The 22613-nt window shown below is 43.1% G+C and overlaps 1 protein-coding gene and 1 pseudogene across 1 annotated transcript; both read right to left on the reverse strand.

The window, feature by feature from the left end:
- Window positions 1-4622: 4622 nt before the first annotated feature.
- RBM34 (RNA binding motif protein 34) lies at window positions 4623-22518 on the reverse strand. Its single transcript, XM_055425782.2, has 11 exons — window positions 22191-22518; window positions 21917-22091; window positions 21570-21706; window positions 16955-17186; window positions 15400-15459; window positions 11934-11977; window positions 10657-10740; window positions 10448-10511; window positions 8204-8243; window positions 7861-7979; window positions 4623-4979 (listed from the first exon to the last, which is right to left on the reverse strand). Exons 1-11 carry the CDS (start codon window positions 22241-22243, stop codon window positions 4701-4703), a joined length of 1287 nt encoding a protein of 428 aa, XP_055281757.2. The 5' UTR covers window positions 22244-22518; the 3' UTR covers window positions 4623-4700.
- Window positions 5337-5563, reverse strand: LOC129556076 (U2 spliceosomal RNA; annotated as a pseudogene).
- Window positions 22519-22613: the final 95 nt, after the last annotated feature.

Raw genomic sequence — 22613 nt, forward strand, 5'->3', positions numbered from 1 at the left:
GTGTTCAGGGAGGGAACAACAGCAGCTTCGAATCTGGGACTCTCCCATACCTTTCCCTTGTGCATGCCTCTCCTCTTTCCCTTTGGCTGGTTTTGGTTTATTCTTTTTTGGCTGCACAGCAAGGCTTGTGAAAATCTTAGTTCCCTGACCAAAGGTTGAAGCTGGGACTTCAGCAGTGGAAGTGCTGAGTTCTAACCACTGGACTGCCAGGAAATTCCCTGGCTGCATTTTATTTATATCCTTTTGCTGTAATGAAACTGTAATCATAACATGTTCTTGAGTTCTGTGATTCCTTATGGTGAGCCTGAGAGGTAGAAGGAAACTCCAAATCACTAGCTGGCTGGTCAAGAGTAGCCTGGAGACATCTCCCCCATATTTGTGACTGGTGTATTCTCATACAGCAATACTGTCCCCATAACACGAAGTCTGCCTCAACTCTAGGGTAGATGGTGTCAGGTTATTGCAGGGTACTTCCGGAAACATTTAGCTGACATTCCTAACGGAGTCCAAGAGCCCGGGAAAGCCCGTTTGCTTGAGTGATAATGAACCTGTGCATGTGTCCCTGCTAAGTCACCTCGGTCGTGTCCGACTCTCCGTGACCATATGAACCCTCCAGGCTCCTCTGTCTGTGGGATTCTCCAGGCAAAGAAACAGTACTGGACTGAGTTGCCATGCGCTCCTCCAGGGGATCTTCCCAACCCAGGGATCGAACCTGAGTCTTTTATGCCTCCTGCATTGGCAGGCAGTTTCTTTACCACTTGCGCCACCTGGGAACCTGAGATCCTATAAGACTGGAAGTTTGATCAAAGGTACATATACATTGCCTGGACTGGGGTGAGATGTGAAGGTGCATATATATCACAGCAAAGCAAATGACTGATATCAGGGGATTGCACAAACAGAAAAAGAGCTTTTCCTTATATCATGCACACATACAGATTCGTCCTAGCCTTAACAGTGCACTTCTATCAGTGGATAGAGGTGTGTCCTGAGCCACAGGTGGAACAGAAAAGACTTGTAAGGCCACATAGATGACCTGAGGCCTAGAACTTGGTCCGGGGCAATCTGAGACTATGTGTCCAATACCTTATGACACTAAGGAAAGAACATGCTGTTCTTTCTGTTGTGCATCGCAGAATGCCATGTAAGTGGGAGGTCATTGCTATGAGATAATATAAACCAGGCAACCTGTTGATACAAAGAACAGTTAGTGCAACTCCTGTGCCCCTGAATCTCTCAACCACGCTACAGTTTTTCATATATTTTTTTCACTTGTAAAACATTTATAAGCATAGAATCCTCCAACAGAAACAGACTGTAAATCCCTGAGGCATGTTGCCTGTAAGTGGTATTGTTAGTGGGCTGTGGACTGACCTGAGTGGATCATCAGCAGTGTTGTAAACAGAATGAAAAGCATCAGAGGGCAGCATGGGTAGTAAGGACTGGTACTGTCATGTGAGACTTGTGTGTCAGATAAATATACCTATGTCTGCACTGATCACAGTGAAAAATTAAAGACTATCACAGATCATAGTAAAAAAAAGTGGGAAACCACTGATCTAGTCCAAGCCCCTTATTTTCCCAGTCAGGATATGTAGATAAAGAGGCTGAGGTTTGTCCAAAGTCATGCATATACAGCCAGAGAACTGGGTCAAGGATCTTATGTCCCTACACTCTAGTCCAGGGCTCCTTACATGAAAACCTGAAGACCAACACTCTATGTTAAGGACACCAAAATTATATAAATTTATATACACTAAAGGTCCGTCTAGTCAAGGATATGGTTTTTCCAGCAGTCATGCGTGGATGTGAGAGTTGGACTGTGAAGAAAGCTGATCGCCGAAGAATTGATGCTTTTGAACCGTGGTGCTGGAGAAGATTCTTGAGAGTCCCTTGGACTGCAAGGAGATCCAACCAGTCCATTCTAAAGGAGATCAATCCTGGGTGTTCATTGGAAGGACTGATGCTAAAGCTGAAACTCCAATACTTTGGCCACCTCATGCGATGAGTTGACTCACTGGAAGACTCTGATGCTGGGAAGGATTGGGGGCGGGAGGAGAAGGGGACGACAGAGAATGAGATGGCTGGATGGCATCACCGACTCGATGGACATGAGTTTGAGTGAACTCTGGGAGTTGGTGATGGACAGGGAGGCCTGGTGTGCTGTGATTCATGGGGTCGCAGAGTCAGACACAACTGAGCGACTGAATTGAACTGAAAAAGCATATACAATAAAATACATGAAGAAAATACACACAGTGCAATTAAAGAGGTAAGTGTATGTAGTCTACAGATAAGGCACCTTTATATAAATTTAACTGAAAATATATGCAGAAATGTTCAAGAGCTATCAAGGGATAAATATTAATGGAACCATACTATGAAAAACAAATGAACTTCCCTAATGGTCCAGTGGCTAAGACTCTGCACTCCCAATGCAGGGGGCCCAGGTTCAACCCCTGGTCAGGAAACTAGATCCCACAAGCCACAACTAAGACCTGGCACAATCAAATAAATATTGAAAAACAAGGTTCAAAGTGCCATAGAAGATCCTAAGCATAAAATATCCAGTCTTTGGATACATGAAAATGGAGCTCTTTCTGCTTTCTACAGAGCTACATTTAAAAGACCTATTTAGCTTTTCCTTGTGCAATGCCTGAAAGACAAAATTTCCAAAATAATGAGTAAAACTCACTGTCCTCCAACTCCCTTACCCACTTGTAAGTAATCAGTTGCATGTATCACAGATGAGCCTGCCTCAGATCAGTCCCCCTGGTTCACTCCCACTCCTGCCTCCAGGACACAGCTTCAGCTTGCTATGTCTTGTGAGCAGGGGCACCAGCTATATGTCTTAAGGGTAAATCTCAACGGAATACAATGCTATTCTTTCCCCCGGTTGAATTTTACACTTCGTGACTTCAGTACTATACTTTTTCAGAAAGTGTTTCCATGATTTTTTAAACTTATTTTTTGGCCACATTGTGTGGCATGTAGGATCTTGGTTCCCTAACCAGGGGTCAAAACCTGCGCCCCCAGCATTGGAAGGTGGTCTTAACCCCTGGACCACTGGTTTTTGTTGTTTTTCAGTCACTAAAGTCAAGTCTAACTCTTCCCAACGCTGACTGTAGCACACCAGGCTCCTCTGTCCTCCACTGTCTCCCAGAGTTTGCTCAGATTCATGTCCACTGAGTCAGTGATGCTGTCTAACCATCTCATCCTCTGCCAGCCCCTTCCCTTGCCTTCTATCTTTCCCAGCATCTGAGTCTTTTCCAATGAGTCAGCTCTTCACGTCAGATGGCTTCTGGTTCAGAAAGTGAAGAGTCAAAGTGTTAGTCGCTTGGTCATGTCTGACTCTGCAATCCCATGGACTGTAGCCCACCAGGCTCCTCTGTCCATGGGATTCTCCAGGCAAGAATACCAGAATGGGAATCTTCCAGGGGATCTCTCCAGGGGATCTTCCTCACCCAGGGATGAAAACCAGGTCTCCCTACTGCAGGCAGATTCTTTACCTTGCCACCAAAGAAGTCCAACAGTCCTTGGGAAGTCCCTAAATATGATTTTTTTAAAATAGTTTCATTCTACTGGGTGATGTTAAGTATCACAAGTTTTCCTGGGAGAATATTCTTCAAATTAAAAATAGAGGTGGGACTGTCCAGTAGTTAAGAATCCGCCTGCCAATGCAGGATGATTGCACATGTTGTGGGGCCACTAATCCCATGTGCCACAACTACTGAGTCCACGCGCCCTGTAGCCTGCTCACCACAACCTGCTTGCTGCAACTAGAGAAAAGAAGAAGACTCGGTGCAGCCAAAAATAAATAAATAAAATTTTTTTAAAAATTGAAAAGTAAAAATCTGCCTTATAGCAAATTTACCAAGGACTGCAATAATCAATCTAATCACCAATTAAGAAATCAGACCTACATTTGATATAAAATTCCTGTTTAGTTACTAGGTTGATGAAATAAAATTAAAACCTAGAACTCCACTTAAGTACAAAAGGAAGAAAAATGACTAGCTACCATATACCAGCCCTCAAAACTTAACTTCTTAGGGATTATCATTTGACCTCAGATCAATCAGTATTCCCACTTTTATTTAGATACTTTGTCTAGGTTTCATTTTTCTTTAAATTTACTCACTTTTAAATTTAGTCTCATCCCAAGTAATTCTTTGGACAGAGGAGCCTGGTAGGCTGCAGTCCATGGGGTCACTAAGAGTCTGACACAACTGAGCAACTTCACTTTCACTTTTCGCTTTCATGCATTGGAGAAGGCAATGGCAACCCACTCCAGTTTTCTGGCCTAGAGAATCCAGGGATGGGGGAGCCTGGTGGGCTGCCGTCTATGGCGTCGCACAGAGTCAGACACGACTGAAGCAACTTAGTAACAATGGCAACAAGTAATTCTTCAAAATGACAGCCACTGTATATATGCAACATATGGTAAAAGAATACACAACCACTAAGATTCTAAATGTCCACCCGACACTTAAACCATCTCTCATACGATCAGCAGCATCCCATGATGACTGAACTGCCTGCATCTTAAAAACATTGCTTCAAAGGTAGTATTACAACACGAATGACTAAAAAAGTGTCCATGGTTCACATACATAAAAAATCCTGAAACTCAGTACATAGATTTTATCACAATTTTATTACCAGTAGTCAGTGAGGGGGGAAAAAAAAGCTTTGGGTTGTTACTTCTGCTTTTTCTGTGTCTTAGTTCGTCTACTTTTCTTCTGTCCTTTCTTTTTCTTCTTCATGAGAACAGCTTTTTCTCCAATAAACAAACCTTTAGAATTCTGTGCACTTTTTGGAGCAAAGTTAAGTCCTTGCTTAGGTTTACTGACATTCTTCAAACTAGGATTTGAATTTTGCTTTAACTTTTCTTTATGGACAGAACGCATGACTCTGAGTTTTCTTCCCATCAGTTCAGAATTATTTAATTTCAGAGCAAGATGAACAGCATCTGTATTCTGTAATAAAAATTAATATATTAAATTTTATATATTGATAAAATATAATTTTAAATTAAATTTTATAGAAACTCATCTGTAAATAATCTAGCAAAATTACAACTTTTATGGATTAGAATAATTTTCAAGCTTGTAATACAGAAACCCCTGTCGGAATTCCCTGGCAGTTCAGTGGTTAGAATTCTGTATTTCCACTGCAGGGGGGACAGGTTCCATCCCTTGTTGGGGAACAAAGATCCCACCTGCCTTGGTGCGGCCAAAGAAAGAAAAAGTAGAAACCCCGCTCATTCCAACAGGTAGGAAGTCCAAGTCCCAGTGTTTCAGCAGCTGTGCTTGCAGTTTTAATCATGCTCCCTCATGTGTTTCTCCCCAGGAAGCACTTAGGCTGCCTTGACAAATGAAGCCCACAATCAAAGAGGCTTCATTTTCCTCAATGTAAAATGAACTTTCAACTAAGGAGATCAATACTGCGTGGCCTTTTAAACCAATGAACCTCCTCCTCACGAGTCTCTTCCTGCAAAGTCCCTGCTGTACTGGTTCATTTGATACTACACTTGATCTTAGCCAAAAGGCCGAGAAGCGATGTACTGGTTCATTTGAGAACAGAGAACTCTATTACAATCCTTGAGATGTCAGACTAGATGCCTTCAGGGTGCTGTTTAAACCACAAATACGGTTACTCTTTCATTCTAACTCAGTGTTAACAACTCTAAATATTCATGACATGTTTATTATAGGGGTTTACAAACTTATCAGTAGTCAGAAGACAGAAGAGAGACAGTGAGAATGTTACACCACAGTCATGATGGAAGCCATCAGGATGTGAGTCCCTTCCTTTAAATCCATCCGGTCTTACATACAAAGAGTCTTAAAAACAGTCACATGTCCTGATCTGGTTAGTGATAACCCACTGGGGAACTTTCCTAAAGAAGTAATCAAAAACTGGAAGCAAACACTTGAAGGAAAAAACAATCACTCCAATTTCATTATTATAGGGAAAAAGGGAAAACAGTATACACGTGTGACATTTGGAAAACACTAGGGAAAGACAGCATAAATGATGCTACATCCCTCAATGGAACATACTTACACAATAGAGAACATAAAGACCTTATGTTCACAAATATTAACTATGACCACAAAAAGGCAGAGGTAAAAACTGAGGGGAAATAAACGAAGGGGTGATTGTAGAGGGAAGGAAAACTTAAGTGCCTTTGGGTTGTACGTGTATTCCAGTAATTTTAGACACAAGATACTGGTTAATATTTAGCGAACTAAATATAAATTGTGTAACAAAAACTAAAATTTTCTTCTAGCTGAGTGAACAGTCAATTTTCTCCTTTTACAGAAGGTATGATTTGGAGATTTAGTACCTTTAATGTTGTATAGTCACTAAGTTGTGTCTGACTCTTGGAGACCCCATGAAATGTAGCCCACCAGGCTCCTCTCTCCATGGGATTTTCCAGGCAGAATACTAGAGTGGGTTGCCAGTTCCTTCTCCAGGGGATTTTCCCCAACCCAGGGATCAAACCTGCATCTCCTGCACAGGCAGGCGGATTCTTTCCTGCTGAGCCACCAGGGAAGCCCAATACTTTTAAAAGCCAGCATCTAAAACGTGATTTAATGAAACAACTGACAAAGGATTAATTTCCAGAATATACAAGCGGCTCATGCAGTTCAACACCAGAAAAACAACCCAAACAAAAAGTAAGCAGAAGACCTAGCACACATTTCTCCAAAGACATACAGATGGCTAATAAACACACGAAAAGATGCTTAACATCGCTCACTATTAGAGAAATGCAAATCAAACTACAACGAGCTATCACCTCAACTAGTCAGAATGGTCATCATCAAAGAATGTACAAACAATAAATGTTGGACAAGGTGTGGAGAAACGGCAACCTTTTTGCATTGTTGGTGGGAATGTAAATTGATGCAGCCACTATGGAGAACAATGTGGAGATTCCTTGAAAAACTAGGAATAAACCTACCATTTGACCCAACAATCCCACCACTGGGCATAAACCCCGAGGAAACCATAACTGAAAAAGACGCGTGTACCCTAATGTTCAGTGCAGCTAGGACAGGGAAGCAACCTTGATGTCCATAGACAGAGGAATGGATAAAGAAGTTGTGGTACGTATACACAGTGGAATATTACTCAGCCATAGAAAGAAAGCCATTTGAGTCAGTTTTACCGAGGTGGATTAAAATAGAGCCTATTATACAGAGTAAAGTAAGCCAGAAAGAGAAACACAACGGAGTACATTAACGCATATACATGGAATCTAGACAGCGCTGATGAACCCATCTGCAGGGCAGCAGTGGAGACGCAGACTCAGAGAACAGAGTTCTGGACGCAGTGGGGGAAAGACAGGGCCTAAACTGAGACAGCAACATGGAAATATACTACCTTGTGTAAAACAGCCAGCCAGCGGGCATTTCCTGTATGACTCAGGGAGCACAAACTTGGTGTGCTGTGAAAACCTAAAGGGGCGGGATGGGGCGGGAGGTGGGAGTGAAGTTCAGGAAGGAGGGGACATATATACACCGATGGCTGATTCATGTTGATGAATGGCGGGAACCACCAGAGTACTGTAAAGCAATTATCCTCCAATTAAGAATAAATAAGAAAGATACAAAAGTCAAAATGAATAAATACATAAAACATTCTTTCATGACATTAGTATGGAGAAATGACCAGGACATCGCATGGTTAGATGCAGTTTTAGGAACAGTGCTCTGTTATGGCAGGTTATGAATTTACTTAAGGTGCTATTTGAGGGTGACAGCGAGAGTTATGGCTGAATGACGAGACAGCAGGGACAGCCTCCCCCAGCACACTTCAAGGACAGTGAAGACACATTAACCTCCGTACCTCAAAGAGCACGTAGCCAAAGCCTCTGCCGATTCCAGTAACTTGATCCCGCACAATCCTCACAGCCACAACGTTCCCACAGGCCAAAAAGTGCTTCTCAACTGCAGATTCTTCAACTTCTAAAAATGGGTTCAACCAAAGGCGAAGTGAGGACTTGGAATCGCCTCAGGAAGTTAGAGATGTTTAATCATACATCAAGGTGAGCACAGCCTCGCAGTAATTAATCAAGTTACACTCCACACTTTCCAAAGTTAGTCTTAAAGCAAAACAGTGAGTGACTACTCGGGTGTTATTTGCATTACTTCAATGACAAGCAGATACTTTTTAATTTAAACAAACTTACTGTATGGGAGATTCCCCACAAATACGGATCTCTTGTCCCTCTGAAACACAAAATTAAAACAATCACTCATGAAACAGAAAACGGATGTCACCATGAAGCCCACTGTTTCCCCCACCACACACGTCTGACGGGGCTCCATCTCCTGATTCCCCTATCAGGCCCCTGTTGGATTCAGCTTCTGCCATCTTTCCTGCAGGAGCGTGAGCCCCAGAGTGAGGCGTGGCTTCTGCTCACAGCTGGCACTGACAACATGGCAGTGCTCAAGAAAGGCCTGCTCCTTTGGGGTGGGCACACTGTTTCTATAAAGGGCCAGAAAGCAAGTATCTTACGCTTTGTGGGCCACGCAGTTTCTGCTGTACCCCTTGCCTCTGCTGTTAAAGCAAAATAACATGAAACTAATGGGCTTCCCAGGTGGATCAGAGGTAAAGAATCCACCTGACAATGCAAGAGACTTGTGTTCGATTCCTGGGTCAGAAAGATCCCCTGGAGGAGGAAATGGCAACCCACTCATGTTCTTGCCTGAAGAATCCCATGACAGAGGAGCGGGGGGCTACAGCCCACAGGGTTGCAAAGAGTCAGACATGGCTGAGCACATAATGGGTATGGTTGTGCAGCAATAAAACTTTATTCACAAAAACAGGGAGCAAACATTGGGCCCTCAGGCCGGTTCGCTATTTGGTGCCAGGTCCACCAGCAAAGCCGGGACAGTCAGCCGGGACTTGGTCATTTCTCACCTAGCGACCCCGACGCTGATGGTAACACATTCTGTCTCTGCGGTGAGTTCTTACCAGCTCGTGTTTCATTTCAAGAGAGCTTCTGAACAAGACCCAGACTCCTCGACATGGCAGGCCAGGGTCATCATGACTGCCCTCCACCTATTTCCCCAACAGCAACTCTGACTGCGGCCTCTCCGCACCTCTACCCACTGATAACTGTATCAAGCTCTTGGAACCCCCACAAAGGATTAGGTTTTGGTCCCACCATTCACAGTGTTCAAAATTTTTTGCCCATATAACACTGAAAGAACACCTGTTCTCCAAGAAACCCTCCTCTGTCCCTTCTTGCTGGCAACCTCCCACACTGAGTGGCCCATTCCTGAGCTGACGTTTATGACAGAATTTATCATAAAACAGTGCCATGGTCAGCCCATCTGCCCACCTTTACCTTTACACTGCGAACTCCAAGACAACTGAGACTGTGTCTCAGCACCAAACACCTGACACAGAGCAGGGACTAAACACTGTTAATGAGCAATGTAATTCCAGACCTTAGTCTATAAATAAGGTGCTGGCTCCGATGCTCTTTAATATACCTTTCAGCCACACTCTCTACGATTATTGGATCTGATATAGGAGTGGGAACCACTTTCTTTTTTTTAAAACTAATTTATTTATTTTAACTGGAGGCTAATTACTTTACAATATTGTATTGGTTTTGCCATACATTGACATGAATCCGCCACAGGTATACATGTGTTCCCCATCCTGAATCCCCCGCCCGCCTCCCTGCCCATCCCATCCCTCAGGGTCCTCCCAGTGCACCAGCCCCAAGCACCCTGCCTCATGCATTGAACCTGGACTGGTGATCCATTTTACATATGGTAACATACATGTTTCAATGCTATTCTCTCAAATCATCCCACCCTCGCCTTCTCCCACTGAGTCGAGAAGTCTGGGGAACCACTTTCTTGAAGCTAATGCTGACTTGGACTTCCCAGGTAGTCCAATGGTCAAGACTCTATGCTTCCAATGTAGGGAGCACAGGTTCAATCCCTGGGTTGGGGAACTAAGATCCTACATGCCACATGGCACAACCAAAAAGAAAATAAAAATCAAAAGCTAGAGGCTTCCCAGGTGGTTTAGTGGTAAAGAATCCACCTGCCAATGCAGGAGATGTGGGTTCAATCCCTGGCTTGAGAAGATCCCCTGGAGGGGAGGTGGCAACCCACTCCAGGATTCTTGCCTGGGAAATCCCATGGACAGAGGAGCCTGGCGGACTATAGTCCCTGGGGTTGTAAAGAGTTGGACACGACTGAAGTGACTGAGCACAAGCAAGAATGAGCAATGCTGACTTAAGCCCCCATCCCAGGCGCCCACACGGAGACCACAGAGGGCAGAGGCGGTTTCCTCTAATTCCCTCATGCTCCCGGCTAACCCAACTCCTCTCCCAGCCCAAGCTCAGAAGAAAATGTTCTTCTCTACATTACTCCAGCGAGATTCTTCAGACAGTGCAAGAACTACTTACGGAGGAGGTCTCAGTTGCAAGATCCACTCTAACACGAAATCCTTCTGCAAATTGGGTCCCATTTCTGTTATAAATATGAAGGGAAAATGGCTGTTAAAAACAGGCACAGAGCTACTGGGGTATTTAATCTGAAGTGAACCCAAAGAATAAAGACAGCAGGGACTCACACGTACAATAATTCTGTTCAAACATCAAAGAGACGAAATTACCTTTCCAGTGCTTTTGCAGCAGCACTCTCGTCCTTAAACACAACATAAGCATTAATATTTTTCTGATCAGGATGAATTTTACGCCTACATAAAAAAAAAAAAAAAAGACTGTAAAATTTGCTAATCCCAAAGTCACTAAAATAAATACAGCTCGTTTTACACTCTCAATCAACACCTATGACAAGAATTTCTAGAAGGATTTTCATAAATTCTTTTCATACACATTTAGTATTAACCCAAAAAATAACACACAACTTGTACAGATAATGGTGAAACAGGTGAGCCACGCCCTCTTCCCAGTCATCATTGAGAAAGCAGGAGAGCACCCCAGGCAACCCCACCACATGACAAACTCACCTTAGCTGCAGCTCTGTGTCTAATACACACAAACATGGGAAAAACAACTTGCTTTTATCTTTTTACTGTCAAATAAAAACTATACAAACCTGTAAACATGTACAGCTAAGGAAATTATTAACAGGGTAATACCCAAACAGCAACCCACTCCAGTATTCTTGCCTGGAGAATCCCATGGACAGAGGAGGCTGGCAGGCTACAGCCCATGGGGGTTGCAAAGAGTCGGACACGACTGAAGCAACGTAGCACTTAGCACCCTAAGCCTCTCTATGGACCAGACAACTGCAGCCCTACCTCTCCTTCAAAGGCAGCCGCCACCCCCACCTTTATAGGTTCCCTGCATGTCTATGTGGTTTTATACCGAAGTGTCACACCGAGACATACTTTGGTCTGGTTCAGTTTTCCACTTGAAAAGTCTTTAGAATCCTGTTTAATCTGATTCTCCATTTATCTATCTTATAGTTTGACCTAAAGAATTTCCCTGGAAAAAACTGGCCAGCCAACAGCAATCATGAGGCCCCTCTGATTTGAAGATGCATTTTGAGCTTAAAAATGTTAAGGTACAGGAAATGTGTGCCTTAGAGCTGATGACATGTGATACTTGTGATTTATAATAGAATATTTAGATGCAAAACTTTCTTATTCTCTTCACACACTATGTCTGATTAAACGTCTCTGAAATTTCTCATTTCTCATGGCACATTTTAAGTTATTCTGCAATTCTTTCTGTGACTCTACAGCTTACGTTGAGGCTTGAAGACAAACATCTGACAAATTTATATGTTATTATAGACATCAGAAACAATAAACCATGATGGTTCATCCAAATATAAACATCTGTGAGGTTAAGAAATTATCTCATTTTTCACCAAAATGGAAGAGAATTTACAAGTACTCCCTTTCTCTAATTATAAACTTACTTTATTGCTGCCAACTTTTTGGACAAAATTCCCTCTGCTGGAATCTTTAAGAGAAAAAATAAAGTATTACAGGAAAGTCATCATTTGACATTATTTCAAAATAATTATATTTTAATTAGTTGAATTATAAATACCTAGCTCTGATATGGAATAAAAATGAAGGAAATACTGAATCAGAACAACTGTCCTAGTGTTGTATGAATGGGACCTTGTGGCCGAGGACAAACATTTCCAATGACAGTGCCATATTCAGATTTCATAGGCAACGACTCTTAAACTAGGTGGAAATAACGGATGACTCAAAGGGGTTGCTGGTCATATGAGGGGACAATGTTGTTGAAGACACATGTGAAGAGTGTTAAGGAAAATTGTTCTATAAAATGAGCATGGAAAAAAGGGACACTTCTAAGCTGACACTTGATTAAATATGCTGTATGACTTTAAATATGTCAAACTTAATTGATAATATAAGAAGACATGACCTCACTCATATCTCTTGAGAGTTTATATATGTCAAGTGGCAAAAACAAAACAAAACCCTTCAGTATCTGTCCTTGGACAAATAATGGAATCTCCCTTTTTTCAGGATCCTGCTATTTTCAGTCATATATAGTACCTAAGAGTGATGGGAACAGGTAGGGAAACTTTATGGAGAAGGTGGAAATGACTTCAAGTCAACAATGGTGACTAACAGCAATGGGCCAGATACCACCAGGTACTGTGAACAGGAAGGTACAAACCGCCAAGTTCACAGTCCAGGGGCATCTATAAACACCAATCTCATTGAGGGCAGTCATATAAATCTCCTCTGGAAAACTTGTCTTTTGGTCATTTGATAGTTCACATAGTAAAAGTAAGAAATTTCAACTTCTACTTCTTAAGTCTGTCTTGCTCAAACTAACAAATCGTAAAACTCTCAGAATACAGACAGAAATACAGTCCAAGACATGAGAAATGCCCACACGAATAATCAACATGTGAGTGCCAGGCATCAAAACACGTCTACTAGGTGCTTTCTAGGAGCTCTCAAGGACCTGTGCCCTGCTATCAAAGATGAGAATGAATAGATATAACGTAAGGCAATAAATTACAAGAAGGATTCAGAGGGGAAAAAAATACCACTTAATATTATAAAGTATCAAAAAGCCTTGAATAAGTGACATCTTAAATGCCTTCTGAAAAATACATATTGTCCTGATGAGCAAAATGAGAGTTTACGGATTCCCAGAATATACATACAGTGAAATACTACTCGGGCATAAAAAAGAAGGAAATCTTGCCATTTGCGACAACATGGATACATGCTGCGGGTATGCTAAGGGAAATAAAGACAAATACCCTATGACGTCACTTATACATGCAATCTCAAAACCAAAACAGGGAATTCCCTGGTAGTCCAATGTTTAGCACTCTGTGCTCTCACTGCCAAGGGCCCAGGTTTGATCCCTGGTTGGGAAACTAAAATCCTACAAGCCTCACAATATGACCAAATAAAAAGCAAAATAAAACTCAAGAGATACAGAGAACAGATTGGTGGTGACCCGGAGAGAAGGGGGTAGAGTGGGCAAAGCGAGTGAAGGGGCTCAAGCGCACAGTGACAGATGGTGACTAGACCCATGGCGGCGACCACTCTGTAAACAAACGCTGGACACTGAACACCTGAAATTAATGTAATGTTACATACCAATTTTACCTAAGTTAAAAAAACAAAGAACTGAGCAAAAGGACAAGGGGGGGAAGGCCCGAGCGTATGAGCTGCTACGGGCGCAGCGCCCAGGCTGCAGCAGTCACATGTGGAATGGCACAGGGCCCCAGGGCCACCCTGCACAGACCGTCAGGATGCGGGAAGAATGGACAGCCAGAAAAATGACAAGAGTTTGGGCACCTCCATACATATCTGATGTGAACCAGGCGCTGGTGACCCAAGGAGCAGCTGGGCTCACAGTCTGGTGGCACAAAGCAGCATCACAATGTCACAGCCGCCTCCTAAGGACTACAGGGAGGTGCCGGGTGCCGGAGGGCGGATGGCAGGGTCACCTGACTCACCGGTAATTCAGGGATACGGAAGACTCAGGGCTGGCTCCTCAAGGAGAACACCAAGCCAAGGCAGGCGTCCGTGTATGTGTGTGTGTGTGCATGTGATGTTCACGGGAGGGGAGGTGGAGGAGAGGGATTCCGGGTTAGGAGTTCCAGGAAGAAGTGCTTTAGGAAGATTAAGTAGACAGAGGTGTGCTGGCTACATGTGAGGCAGCCTGAACGCAGGAACTGTACTAGGCCTCTGCAACTATTTTGGCAAGAAGTGAAAACTTAGGTGGGACAATGGAAAAAGATAGGAATGACTCATCTTCAGAAGGAACCACAGCTGAAAGCCAGGCAGGGATGACAAGCAACAGGCTGGCTGGGCTAAAGGAAAGAGTCCAGGGCTGGCAGTCTGAGCCGTACTGAAGAAGAGGCAATCAGCAGATGGCACAGGACAGGGCGGGGAATCGAGCAGGTGAGCACAGAGGGGCGGAAAACGGGGTGCTGGCAGGACAACCCCGTGGATGTGTCAGGCGAGGATCTGAGAGGAGGAAACAGGACTCAGAAGGGCTGACAGAAGATACACGCGATAAACGGAAGAAACGAACACCATGGCAGTCATTATGGAGACTGTGCCAGAACCTGAAGAAAGGTCTGCTTTCAGAGAAGCGGGCGGTTTTGCCTGCTGGGGACGTTTGGCAACTGGTTGTCACGACTGGGGTGGGAAGGATGCTACCGGCACCTAATGGGCAGAGGCCAGGGATGCTGTACTGCACAGGCCAGTGTCCAACAACACACACTTATCCAGCATCAAATGGCAATAGTATCACGGTTGAGAAACCCCATTTTAGAGAATCACATTGAGAAAGAGCAGTGTGAAACAAGGAATAAACATTTCTTCTATTCTAATACATATTAACTATATTTAAAAAAAATCTGAATGATGCTTCTTCATTCTCCACGGAACATGGCTGTAACTGGTCTACAGAGCACTCAATTGGTGAAATCAGATACCATTTACTTCCATAAAGTTTTAACGTTAAACTGATTAAATATACTTTATCTTTCTATGTCAGAGCATAAGTACTGCTCTGCAGAGTCAAGCAAACCCCCCATATGAACAGCTGTGATTCCAGAAATGCTACTCAATAGGCTGAACATCTCCACCTGTTCAACTAACTCACAAACAAAAGTCACAGATCCATCCTCCAAAATATACTCAGGAAGGATATCATTTTACTATGTGAACTCATTAAAGTACCTAACAAAGTCCAAGGGTCAGTAATAGACAGCAAGTGTGACTCTTCTTTGGCGCTAGATTTGAGCCTGTTGATTCTAAAGGTTAAAGTCAAGGGCTCCTTAATCTCACTAAAACCAACCCATGAAAAAGTGTGATTCACATGCAATGCATTTTCAGATGATGTACTTTCAAAGAAGGAAAACATACCAGAGAACGAAATCGTACGGATTCTATCTGTCCATACTCTTTAAAAAATGATTTCAGCTTCTACAAAAAAGAAAAAAAACGATACATATATATTTTAGTCCATTTCAAGAACATCAAGTGAGTAACACAGAACAGAATTAAGTAAAATGGTTGGATAATCTTTTCCTGCCACACTTCAAGAATATTTCAGGAAAAGTAAGTAACTATTCAGTTAGAAGACAAAAGGTTTTACCGAAACTTATGTAAAAAAAAAAACAACCATAATTCATGTTGCTATCCCTGAAATACACATTTCTGCCTTTCAATCTTTCAAAATCTTTTACTACATGTAAACTAGTACTATATGCTCCAGAGATTCTGTCATCTTTTCACACTGGCTTATTTAAACCAGAAATGGATTTTAAGGATGCTTATGTGACTATGGGAAACTTCCCAATTGTCTGGAACTGAGACCATCAGATTCAAGAAAAATCTTTGGGTGAATTGTATACATTATGCTTATGACTGGCTCAGGATGTGACGAATGTGTATATTTGACAGCTCACACAATAATGTCTATAAGCAACTCTAATTCAAAAATAACTTATTAAATATGTAAAGCTCCACAAACACTCCCCTCCCTTGAACCCTTATAATCTAACACGAAGATAAGTAACCAAACCGAAACTATGCTACTACGGAAAATGGAATATGTTGTACAAAATAACCACCCATCAAAAGCTAGGAGACAAAAGGCCAAAGGGGAAAGGGAAAAACCAGAATGTAAGCTAGTGTACTGTTTTAAGAAAGTGGAACTGAAATTGTTCCTCAAAAGATAAGCAGGATTTTGACCCAAGGGATTGCCATCAGGGTGACTATCACATGAACACACAGAAAAAAAAGGGCATGTCTTCGTTGAGTGAACTCCACATAATGGAGGAAACTAAGGAAGGATGCATTCATTTACATGACAAATATTTATCAAGCCTCGGACTACACTTCAGGCACTGTTTCAAGTGCTAGTGACAGAGACGTGAAGAAGAAAAATACACATCCCTGCACACAACGTCCTTCTGCTCTCGTGGCATGTAACAGAAGAGAAAGCTGGAGGAAAAAACCAGAGAGGAGACCACTGCGACAGTTCAGACAAGATTTGCAAAAGCCCGAATTAGAGCAGAGACTCTGGGAATGGAAAGCAGCAGGTGAATGCTGGAATGAACCTATCGAATGATTTATATAGCCATTTATAATGAAATTATATATTAATGACTTATTAATTATGTACTTATTCAATAAAGCAATATGGCCTTCCCGGGCAGCTCAGACTGTAAAGAACCTGCCTGCAATGTGGGAGACTTGGGTTCAATCCCTGGGTTGAGAAGATTCCCTGGAGGAGGAAATGGCAACCCTCTCCAGGATCCTTGCCTGAAAAATTCCAGACAGAGGAACCTGGTGGACTGCAGTCCATGGGTTTGCAAAGTCGGACATGACTGAGCAACTAACACACAAACACAAAAACGAAATTATGAATTAGCAATTTCTCTGCATGTTTATAATATACAGACTGTACACTCACCTTCTTATTACAGGTGACAGGCAAATTCCCAACAAACACAGTTCTCTCATTCTTTAATCTCTCTTCTTCTTGATTGATTTGAATTTTCTTTCTTTGATTTACAACTGTCTCATCTACATCATCAAGTAATTCTTTATCTGCGACTGTAACACCAGGTTGAGAATTTTTCCTTTTCTGCCCTTGTTTCTGGTGAATTTCTTCTTCTAAATCAGCACTTGCTAAGGCATCTTCTCTTTTTAAGCCAAAAAAAAAAAAAAAGAGGGCATGGAAGTCAGGTCTAGCATTTGACAAAGAACAGATTAGAAATGCTTCCCACCTCCTGGCTTTCCTATAAACTTACCATTCGTAAATACATCTACATTTAAATAGCATTATCAAAATGTGACTCATATCTTTAGGAAACTCAAGAGTTAGCAAAAGGTCAATTTCTGAAGATAGGTTAAAACTGCCAACTAATAAACAAAGCAACAAAAGTTCACTCAAACAAAAGCTAGTTCACTTGAAGTTCTTGGGGATTTAGTTTAGCTTCTACCAGTGCCTAATTTTAATCTCTATTCTAGAATTTTAGAGTATTGCAGCACTCCCAGGGGCTCTATTAAGGTTAATAGACCAGCAAAGTACTTAACTTTGTAAAACCAATCTAACAGGACATGGACCAGATTTCCTACTGCATATTTAAAGGACTGCTTATCAAAATTATTGGCTTGGCCAAAAAGGTCATTTGGGTCTTTTCATAAGATGTTATAGAAAAACCTGAACGAACTTTTTGGCCAACCCAATAAATTCTGCCAGTATTGTTGAGTGTTGGTGCAGTTGGATAAGCCCACCAGTCCAGACCAGGAACTCAGGAGTGAGGGTGGAGAGTGAGCAGTAGGCATCATCAAACTCAGTCACTCATTCACTCAATAAATATTACTACTCAGTTCCAGCCTCTGAGGACACGAAGATAAGCAGACCATTAAAAGCTTTCAACAGTCTAGTCTCTGAGGAGACAGGCAAGGATCATCATAAAATAGTAACTGTATAATACCTGGTGTGGAAACATAAAAGAAACAAGAGACATTCTCAGAGGAGGAAAGGCAGCATACAGCAGGTGGTCAGTCCTCAGTGAATGATGACCGTTATTACCCCTCCACTAGACCACAAGCTCCACTAAGCAGAGGGCATATGCCCAGTTTTTCCATTTACTATGGCACTTAAGGTACCTAGCAGGAGAGGAATGCGATGAGACGCAATAGTAAGGTAGGAGCCAGATCAAGAAGGACCACGCCTGTTATGCAAAAGTGCTTAGATTTTATCCCACAGAAGACGAGGAGCACCTGAAGACCCTGAAGGTGCCTGAAAAAGGTCATTTGGGCAGCAGCTGCTGTTCAGTCACTCAGTCGTGTCGACTCTTTGGGACCCTATGGACTGCAGCATGCCAGGAGGTTTCCCTGTCCTTTACTGTCTCCTGGAGTTTGCTTAAATTCATGTGCATTGAGTCGGTGATGCCATCCAAACATCTCATCCTCTGTCGTCCCCTTCTCCTGCCTTCAATCTTTCCCAGCATCAGGGTCTTTTCCAATGAATCAGTTCTTCGCATCAGGTGGCCAAAATATTGGAGCTTCAGCATGAGTCTTTCCAATGAATATTCAGGGTTGATTTCCTTTAGGATTGACTGGTTTGATCCCCTTGCAGTCCAAGGGACTCTCAAGAGTCTTTTCCAGCACCACAGTTTGAAAGCATCAATTCTTCAGCACATAGCCTTCTTTATGGTCCAATTCTCACATCTGCACATGACTACTGGAAACACCATAGCTTTGACTATAGCAGAGCAAAGTGATGTCTGATTTTTAATATGCTATTTACGTTTACCATAGCTTCTCTTCCGAGGAGCAGTCGTCTTTTAATTTCATGGCTGCAGTCACATCAGCAGTGATTTTGATGCCCAAGAAAAAAAGTCTGTCACTGGTTCCACGTTTCCCCCATCTATTTGCCATGAAGTGACGGGACCAGATGCCACGATCATAGTTTTTTGAATACTAAGATTTAAGCGAGCTTTTTCACTCTCCTTTCACCCTCATCAAGAGGCTCTTTAGTTCCTCTTCACTTTCTGCCATTTGAGTGGTATCTGCATATCTGAAGTTGCATATTTATGCATATTTCTCCCGACAGTCTTGATTCCAGCTTGTGATTGATTCAGCCTGGCATTTCACATTATGGGCAGCAGAGCAGAAGACAGTTATGAATGTGGCAAGGCTGGGTAAGGGAGACCAGTAAGGAGACAGTTACAACTGCAGGCATCTCAGAAGACAACAAACCCACCAGATCAAGAGAGGTGGTGGAAAGGGAAAGCGGATTATAAGAGATAATTAAAAGACAGCATCATTAGGACTTGGCAACTTATGAGAAATGTAGGGAAAAGAAAGAGTCTAAGATGACTTCCAAGTCACAGGCTCAGGCAACTGGAAGGCTGATGGCACCACTCATGCAGAGGAACAGGTATGATGAGGATAATGAGATCAGTTTGAAGCATCCTGAATTTGAGGTGTATATGAATAAGCCAATGGGCAGCAGAGCATCACATGATTGGACACTGCCAAAGAATTGATGCTTTGGAACTGTGGTTTTGAAGAAGACTCTTGAGAGTCCCTTGGACTGCAAGGAGATCCAACCAGTCAATTCTAAAGGAAATCAACTCTGAATATTCATTGGAAGGACTGATGCTGAGGCTGAAGCTCCAATATATTGGCCATCTGATGCAAAGAGCCGACTCACTGGAAAAGACCCTGATGCTTGGAAAGATTGAGGGCAGAAGGGGTGACAGAGGATGAGATAATGGATGGCATCACCGACTCAATGGACATGAGTTTGAGCAAACTCCGGAAGACAGGGAAGCTGGCGTGCTGCAGTGCGCGGGGTTGCGAAGAGTTGGGCACGACTGAGCAACTGAACAAGAGCAATGAACAGGCTGACAGACAGACACACAGCTTTACAGATCAGGCAACAGAGATCAGGGGGTTATGGCTTCCCTCATGGCTCAGACGGTAAAAAATCTGCTCTCAGTGTGGGAGACCTGGGTTCAATCCCTGGGTCGGGAAGATCCCCTGGAGAAGGAAATGGCAACCCACTCCAGTGTTCTCGCCTGGAAAATCCCATGGACAGAGGAGCCTGGAGGGTTACAGTCCATGCAGTCGCAAAGAGTCGGACACGTCCGAGCCACTAACACTTTCACTTTCACCCATGTCTGAGACTCTGTGCTCCCAAGGCAGGGGGCCCGTTTTCCATCCCTGGTCAGGGAATTATATCCCACGTGCAACAACTAAAAGATCCCTCAGGTCACAACTAAGACCTGGCACGGTCAAATAAATCTGTTTTATAAGGAGAGAGCGAGATCAGAATGCTAGAGCCACACAGACTGGGAGACTGCACAGATTGATGGGTATAAAAAAGAATCATGAGATGACCAAGAACAGAATCCCAAGCGAAATGAACATTTAAGGAACAGTCAGAAGGAAAGGTGCCTGAGATAACAGTGAGAAGGAATAGACAGAGAACTGGAAACTCGGAAGAGGATGACATCAAACAATGCAATAGCTTCAAGAAGAACAGCAACCACGTGACATGTGAAAGAAAGGGCTACAGTTCGAGGCAGTGCTCCCTATTAAATGTGGCAGCTAGGTCAGAATGGTTTCCCCAAGCACTGTTTCAGAAGTATGGTCAGATCAAATAAAAAATTAACAACCAGAGTGCCAGTGTGTGGAAGAGAAGATAGATCAAGAAAAGGAAGAGAGAGACTTCTTTTTCTAAAAGCTCACTGATGAAAGAAAGATTTGGGGGTCACATATGACTGTGGAAGGTTGGATTTCTTTAAGATGAGAATCTTTAAGAGAATCTTACGTGGACAGATCAAAGACAAGGAAAGAGCAGAAATGGATATAGGTATCTGATGGCATAACCTCTGAGAAGACAGAAGAGGTATGTGGTATATATAAACAGTACAGGTGACTGCAGTAATCCTGGACAGGGAGTAAGACACCCTTCTCCGAAAGGGGAAGAAACTAAAAATGTGCATAACTGCAATCAGGAGGAGGACGAAAGGAAGTAATTCACAACTGTTAGCAATTCACGACTCTCAGAATAGGTAACAAGACCACCTGCCAACAGAGAACAGAAATATAAAGAGCGTGAAGAGAGTGGTCTAGAGACTGAGGAAAGTTAACTAGAAACGTATAGTGTTTAAAAAATAAACTGTTTTCAAAAAACATTGAGCTAATGGAGGAATCTGATCTCTGGCTGAATAAGTTTAAGAAAACCAAACTCATCTTTTATATACACACAGTAATATTTACAGATGAAACCTAAGTCTTAGGTTTGCTTCCAAACAATGAGGAAGATATGAACAGGGTAAAGATGAAACAAGATTTGCCAAGTATTAATTACTGCTGATGCTGGGAACATGGGGTTCCTTACTCTTTTCAATATTTGAATATGTATGGGACTTAACGTAATAAAAAAAATTTTAAAGAGAACTATGAAGTGAGAAAAAAAACTAAAATGAATATTACCAGTGTAAGAATCTCAATTTCGTTACCATCTGATTTCTTTACCATCAACTTAAAAGAATTTTACCAACCTGTTTGCCAACTTCTTCTCTGCATGGGAAAGTTTCTTCTTCGCTTTCATTTTTTTGGCAGGTTCTTGCAAAAGTGGCCTTTGGATTTGGGGTGAACTTTCTTCCTCCTCATCTCGTTTCCTTTTTTTGATGGCTTCCTTTTAAAAGTTTAAAGTTATGTTTGAGACCTCATCACTTAGTGGTCTTTCTAAAGCAGCATCTTTTCTCTCTCACTGGTACATCCAGTAATGAAAGGTTACTGAAAATTTATCCTATCTGCCCCAGTTTACAAAGCATCCCCTGCAAGGTAGGTTGCTTGTTTTAAAGTTGTTCTAATGGACCAATCGGAGTAGAACACAGTGACTTACTTTAGGCACAGACACGTACACTGGTTGAAGCTGAGGCTTCACAGAGCCGAAGAGGGAAGCCAGCCGACCGGTACTGCCCCTGGAGGGTTGCTTGCCGCGGAATAAACTATTGGCGACTTGTCCAACTTCATAGTCTCCTTCCAGATTCCCACAAGCGCCGTCGTCAGGGTTCTCTCTAGACACGGACGCCAGAGACTCAACGACATGATTCCACGCCGCACCCCTCGCGCCCGAACGCATTCCCGCCCAGGCAGACGAGCCACGAGCCACTCACCCCTCCTGCGCACTCTGTTTTTTCTCCCGTTTGTTCTTCCCTTCCAGGGCCATTCTTCACCTAAAAGCCTCCCAGCCTGCAGCGGCAGCACGTGAGCCCGCACTTCCGGGTCTCGGCTGCTCGGCTCTCGGAGCCACGCCCCTTCCGCCCCAGGAGTCTCTGTGGACGCTCTAGGGGCGGAGACAGCGGGCGAGGGGGCGGAGACAGCGGGCGAGGGGGCGGAGACAGCGGATGGGGGCGGGCACAGCGAGCCCGCCGGTCGAAGCCAGGCTTTCGAGTCGGTTCGCACGTAACTCTCTTTGGCTGAGACCCGAGTCTTCTTCCGAGAGTAGTTCAGGTCTGAAGTAGGAATAAGAATCAGCCAGGCTGTGAGTGGGCTATCAATCCAAGCAGAGGTAAAACACTTAGAAGAATGTCTGCGTT

This window comes from Moschus berezovskii, chromosome 12 (genome assembly GCF_049115385.1).
Source record: "Moschus berezovskii isolate FMDL1 chromosome 12, NW_MosBer_1.0, whole genome shotgun sequence".
Classification (NCBI taxonomy): domain Eukaryota; kingdom Metazoa; phylum Chordata; class Mammalia; order Artiodactyla; family Moschidae; genus Moschus; species Moschus berezovskii.